Raw genomic sequence first — 6764 nt, forward strand, 5'->3', positions numbered from 1 at the left:
AACCAAACCTGGTGGTCCCTGTCCCATCCTGCCTTCCCTCCCAAAGCCTTTGGCAGAGATTCAATAGCAGCACATAATGTGCAGTAACCACCCGATTCAAAGAATCTATCTGGAGTTAACAGAAATTAGCACAAAATATATTGTCCAATTGGATTTCTATCTTGTACTGATGACAAAGAAGTTTATTTTGTACAAAAATAGAAAATATTTATATATTTTAAAAACAATCTGTCAGCACTAGTTTGACTTTTAGAGTTACAACCATTATTTTTGAAGTGATTTAGCTATAAAATTAAATGCAGCAAAACATCACAAACAATTTTGTACAAATATAATGGAGATATTTTTCAAGCGAATCCCCTCAGCTAAAGATAAGTAAAATGATTCTACAAATTCATTTCAGTCGCATTTGATTAGGACATCATTCTACTACCGAACAAACTTAATGAGAACTGCTTCTAGAAGTTGACTGAAATTACACATTCCTGCACGTAGAGATCAAATCTGAGACTGTGGAACCAGAGAAGAAAAATAAAGCTCTCGACTCAGAGTATCTACCATGTAGTTGTACCAGTTCTTTTCGAAGCAGTCTCATCCTCCAAACTGTCAAAACGAAGAAAAACACCAACTTTTCTGCAGCTCACGATAGCCTTGGGAATGGCTCGTTAGCGTAATGAGCGGTGTTGCTAGTGGGTCTCACAGAGTTCCAACATGGTCCTTTAGTCTTTGTCTTCATTTGTGGTGCAGAGAAAAAGCAATGGGTTTGTCTTTGAAGTCACCTCCAAGAAATTTCCCTTCCCAGTTGTAGCTTCTGAAGGTCTGTCAGGTTCAGATACACAGCTTCCTCCTTGTTCCTGTAAAACGCAGCTTGCGGCAGCCAATCCCTCAGGCTGTTCGGAAAGCCTCATCGCAGTGTGCATTTGCTTTCCTAATTCTTCTATCAGTTTTCCAGGAACACATGTAGACTGCAAAGAAACCCCTGATTTTTCATCGCTAGCTCCAAACGTCGAAGAGTTTGTGCCCTGCCTTAATCCATTACGGTCCGTAAGTGGAGCTGTCCTCTCCTCTTGAAGTGTGCCTTGTAAAGAATTTATTTTCCCATCTTCACTAGCTGAGGACTCTCGCTCCTCTGAATCAGAGCCTTCTGTCTCCGATGATGAAGTACTGCTGGATTCTTCAGAGTCACTTGTCTCCGACTTGGAGGAAGGCAGCTGTTGCTTGGAAACTGTGCCAGCAGCTTTTAACGCGTTCTCTTCCTCTTGTACCAGTGCTGCTGCTGCTTCCAGCTCTTCCAGTTCAAATCCTACGTGGGACTTGATGAGTGTGGTTTTCTGCAAGGATTCAGAGAGTGCAGCCAACTTTTTTGACCTTTAACAAAGAACAAGATAGATTATTTAACTTCACAAAGAGAACTTTCCCACTTGATAATGAGAACACAAATCTATTCTACTATTCGCTTGGTTTGCAACGACTTCTGTCTCCAATTGTGATTGTAAAAGTAGGTGCTACCCGGGGAAAAGACTCGGAAGTATTCATAACTGCTATTATTTTGGGTAACTTTGCCTACAGAAAGTTTCAGTGACGCTTTCAGAATAGGTATTGGTGTTTTGGCAGTGCACAGCAAGGGAAAATGGGTTTCTGAACAAACCTTCTCGGGATTGCTGTCCTTAGCAGTGAACTCTGCAGTAGGTGGTTTGCTGAGTTATGTTTGTATGCAGCAAAATCCTTTTGTTTTACTACCCTTCCAGATACCTCTGTTAAACACAGATGAACCACTAGAAAATAGCTCATCAGGTCCACCTCAGGGATACATCCTCCTCCTTTCACAGCACCATGAGAGGAGGTGTTCAATGCTCTGTAGATGTGCTTTACCTTTCACTTTAACTCAGCCAAAACAGAATTCAGCAGAAACTCCAGGACCATGTAGATAAACACCTCTAATAAAGCAGGCATACTTCGTCAGCTTCGAATCTTTGCTACAGCCCTATCCATTTCCTCAAGTGTTTTGAAGTCAGCACATGCTTTACCAGAGAAGTGCTTCGTGGATTTACAGAGAGAACAAAACGTAAGAGAATGCCTTGAAAAGGAGGGGCTGGGGGGCAGAGGGGAAACCGGGTATAAAATACCAAGCGTACATCCTGTTTCTTGTTGTAGAGTTTTGCCTCAGACTATCAATCAACTTTTCACCACTTCCTGCAACAGCAGGTCTGCTATAAATCCTGCAGTAACTGGCTGGGTTTCATTTCCTCCGCCAGCCCCGCTAACCTGCAAGGCATGACACGCTGACACTGGAGCACGGAGCTGATAATGTAATACATGACTCCTGCGAGGCAAAAGTTAAAGTGCTTGTTCTCTCAGTTGAATGATTTTAAAGATCTTTATATTCTATTTCCCAGCGGGCATAATTACTCAGTATAACATAGACTCTTCCTTTTTTTTTCTCCTAAAGGAATTGTATTTAAAAGTGGGGGAAGGGAAATTCTATGCAGCTTCTTACAAGTTCCACAGAGACAGCACAACATTTAAAAGGTGATCTTGGACTAAAACATACCAAACTTCCCTAGTTCAGCCCATAGACTAGAAAACTAAGAAATAAGTGTTTCCCAGAAGTAACTGAGGCAATAGAAAACCATTTATATTTCTAGGATTTTTAAATCTAAAGCTAAGAGCTAAAGCACAACATGATCCTAGCAGTCTCCAATATAAAACACAGGTACCAAACATGAAATAGCTGCTTAACATGATTCTAATTTTATCCCTTGGGTCATATATTTCCATTTTATTTTTGTCAACAACTTTAATTTTTCTGGAAAAGTTACAGCGGATTTGAGAAATTGCCAACCTGACTGGGCACAAGAAAGCCCTGTCCCTGCTCCACAGGTGAAAAGCAAGAAGCAGCAGCCAAGTGATACGCAGACAGGCTCACGGGGCCTCGCAGGTAGGTGGTAACGGAGTAATTGCCTTGCAGGGCAACCCGCTGCCTGAGCAGGGTTGGGGAGAAGCTGGCTTAGACCCTGAGCCATGAGAGTTTATATTCCTTTCAGAAAGGATTTTGCTCTGCTTTTGAAATAGTCTCTTCCTCCCATCTCTATGTTTGTATGTGTGTGCACGTGCCCCCTTCCCCTGTGAGAATTAACAAGATGAAGGTAAAATCCTTTTCCCTGTCCTATCACCTGGCCATTGGCAAAAATACCAGCTCCAAAAGCAGAGCGCGACCGAGAACACGGGTTCACACCCGTTTTACTCGTAGTTCCTTTTAATTCCATTGACAGCCATGACCTACGAACTGTAGGCACAACAATTTCCTCTGGTGATGTATCTTCAGCTCCAGCCACTTCAGCCTCACCTACCTGGGAGAAATCGATAGACAATCGATTCTGGAAGTCCTGTTTGTCCTCGCATCTCTTCTATCATGTCTGCCACTTTGTTTCCCGATCCTTAGGTATTTATTGGCTTTTCCCTATTTCTGCTGTTCTCATTTTTCATGCATAGTTTTCCTGCTAGATACGCGAATGCATTTTTATCAATGAGTTCAAAGAGAAAGAATGAAAAGGCTGGAGCCCAACAGCTACAAGCATCTGTCCTGCCAGACACACGTAGAACTGCACAAGGCATTCTGGCTGGGAAACCTCGGGTTAACTCCTCCCGAGTGATCAAAATACACCACAAAATAATGACTAGAACTATAAAACAACTGTGACTTCAAGTTTCACATTTAGCTCTTAACCCCGAAAGTTTTGACAGAACTACTGAGAGAACATGCTTTTTATCTCTACAAGGGATTACAGGACAAAGAGCCATTGATTAACCAGTCTGCTCTTCCCTCCCGACAGTAACGGCACAAACAGATACTCTGCGTGGATGAGGAAATGCCTGCAGAAGGCCAACAATTCCACCTGTCCTCCGAACCTCCTGACTGCCTGAACCCAGCGCTCTCGGGCAGCGCTCCCCTGAGCGGTGTCACTGCCCACACCACGCACAAGGACGCTACCCCTGAACTGCTGACCAGCATGTTTCTCTGCACCATCAATGTGCCAAAGATCACCTTAGGCCAACAACACTAGGGATCTTCTAATAAATTTATTTAAAACAGCATGAACAAGTCTCTTCTCAGTCAGGTTTCTTTTTAGGCTACCTGTTTCTTACCAGCTTTCACTCTGGACATCCAGTCTCTTCCAGCAAAATAAACGGACAGCCTATGGGGCTCGACATTTCAATATGAGGAACAACCTCAAAGCAGTCAGGCTCTTGACAAATTTATACATGAAAGCAGAGAACTCCACTCCCCAACTTTCCAATCTTCTATTAAAAGGAATAAAGAGCACTTGAACAGCTTTTCCTTCTCCCCCTGTGCCAGGCACTAACAGCATTACGATTAGCTATTGGTCCATCCTGTTTAAGGCAATTATCTAATTCCAAGGAGAACTGAGTTTCAGGAGTGCATTTCACAGCAGTCTTAAGAAAAGGTGGCAGCACTCCCTGGACCAAAAAAGGCAGAGAGCATGAAAATCAGAGCACGGAAAGGCTTTCAACAGGAGACTGTGGGTCTCTGAGCTAATGATTTCCCTAACTGGAAGACAAGCAATTCAAAAATGAGACACCAGAAATGAGCTATCATGTATCGAGAGACTTGCAGTAAACAGGTCCTGCTGTTTCCAAAATCTTTTGAGTAGTGTTTTAGAGATTAGACAGCAAATACCTTAATTTTTCAAGTATGATTAATGGAATCGCGTGATTACTTTAAGACGTGCTCATTCAGTATGCACATTTGTGGTAATGATATCTTATTATTATGGTAATAGTGTTCTTACATAAACATGCATAATAGGCTTTAAAGGTGCTACACATGGTAATTATTAGTTATCAAGATGTCAGTTGCTTAAGGAAAATGTTTAATTACAGGTTAACCTGATCAGATGCATGTTTTGTTTAATGTATAGCTTTGAGGAACAGATAACAGAGGCATCTCAGGGCCTGTCCATGCAGTCCGGAATGAAAAATTTCAAGACAGAACTACTGCAATCCTTGCCCAAGCAGAGGAGTTTCTCCATGTGCTAGAAGACAAAAGAAAAATCTTGTTCCACAGATGTCAGATTAGGGTAAAAAAAAAAAAAGAGTAAAACAGGGGTGAAAAGAACAAAGAATCAAATGAGATTTAGCAAATAAAGGGAGATGGATAAAATGGGGGGGGGGGGGAACACAGATTACGGCAACAGGAAAGGGAAAACATTACAGGTTTACTGCAAAGCCCACCTGCAGCAGCAGGAGGAGATGTGATGGAGATGGGGACTGGCTGCAGCGCTGAGACACAAGCAGCAGCTGGGGTGGGAGGAGAAGAGGACACAACTTCTCCAGTTAACAACTAATGCTCCTACAGCCTCCAGTTCTACCTTCTGTCCCAAGGAGTAAAGAAGGCTCTAGGATCTGATGAATCAAGATAGCTGTTATCTCCAGAACTGGGAGCTGTGAGAAAAAACACCTGTCTGACGTACATTAGGGATTTGATTGTTTCCAAGGTAGATTTAAGATAGCTGGAATGAAAGAAAAAAGTGAACCTAGCCACAGAAAGTAAGAAATAAATGCAGGACTTGGGGGATACATTCAGCTGCAAAATTCTCTGCTTTGTCCCAAATGTTAAAATAAGTAACTATTCTTTTGTATAAAACGTCCACCAGTCAGAAACAGCACTAACAAGAGGGAAAGGTTTAAAGAAACAGTGCTAATGGGCCAGGCCTTCCATCTGCCTGGTACTTGCCTTACACCCTGTTCTCTTGCTTCAGCAGTTCGGTTATGTTAAAAACCGAACATCTCTGAGAAAAGTCAGGATTCTGCATGATGGGAGGTACTGCATACTCGATCATGGCATGGGAGTTACGCATCTAAACCACCGTGCAGAGTATCTGCAAACAGGGGAGTAAATGTCAGATTGGCAGCACAGCCTTTCAAAGCAGGAGTCGGCAACATTCCACTGGGGAATGAAATGTGACTTTTCTTGTACAGGCACGTGCTGTAGCTTGCTTTTGTTTTTGTAAGCAATACTATTATTTCTACTGCCTCGTAAGTCTGCTTTTGCATTTCAGAGATGCATACAAACATCCACATTCGTGAAGTACGCGGTGTATACTAGGCGTAAGACACAGCAAAACACAGCAGAGTTTCCTTATTATCCATCCCAGCTCAATCACAAGTCAGTGAGCAGTGCAAAGTGCTGTCATGGCAGATGGAGCTATCCTCACCCAAGCACAACCCAAAAGCAACAAGGTATGGGAACCTGCACATCAAAAACGTTGACAACAGCTTTGGTTACCAGCCTGGTGTGTGAATGTGACCCAACTGGTCCTGAAACCAAGCTAATCCTGGAACCAGCTAAAGTCTTGTTATGGGATGTTCTGATGTGATTAGGGTGTATGCACTCTGTTACAAGGGGAATTGGTCCTCTGTGCTAGCAGTGCTCTAACTTGGCTCCACAGGGCTGACAAGCCCCATTTTAAATGTAAAACACTTCACATTAATTATCTTTAAGCCTTACAGGCAAGATAAACAAGTCTCAAAGAGCAGTAGATCCTTCAAGTGCAGGCGTGTCTTTGCAGAGTCATAGGTTCCACCAGATATGAAAACGGGCCCGTCTCACTGCCAAGCAGCTGTCCCCTGGTGGGCCTACAGTTCCTCGAGATGCATTCAAACACAAGCCAGCAGCACGCTGTGCCAGTCAGCAGGGCTGACTGTTGTAACAAGGGTGGTTATTTAACTTATCTCTGTTCAGC

The 6764-nt window shown here is 43.0% G+C and overlaps 1 protein-coding gene across 1 annotated transcript in view; it reads right to left on the reverse strand.

The window, feature by feature from the left end:
- Positions 1 to 719: 719 nt before the first annotated feature.
- The window catches only part of LOC104497000 (protein SHQ1 homolog), a gene marked incomplete at its 5' end in the record, with an annotated part of 20410 nt that continues 14365 nt past the window's right edge, over positions 720 to 6764 (reverse strand). The window contains one exon of the mRNA XM_010140206.1: positions 720 to 1368. Coding sequence (XP_010138508.1) covers positions 720 to 1368 — 649 coding nt within the window. The remainder of the gene's footprint in view (positions 1369 to 6764) is intronic.

The sequence above is a fragment of the Buceros rhinoceros genome, unplaced genomic scaffold (assembly GCF_000710305.1).
Source record: "Buceros rhinoceros silvestris isolate BGI_N320 unplaced genomic scaffold, ASM71030v1 scaffold12537, whole genome shotgun sequence".
Lineage (NCBI taxonomy): Eukaryota > Metazoa > Chordata > Aves > Bucerotiformes > Bucerotidae > Buceros > Buceros rhinoceros.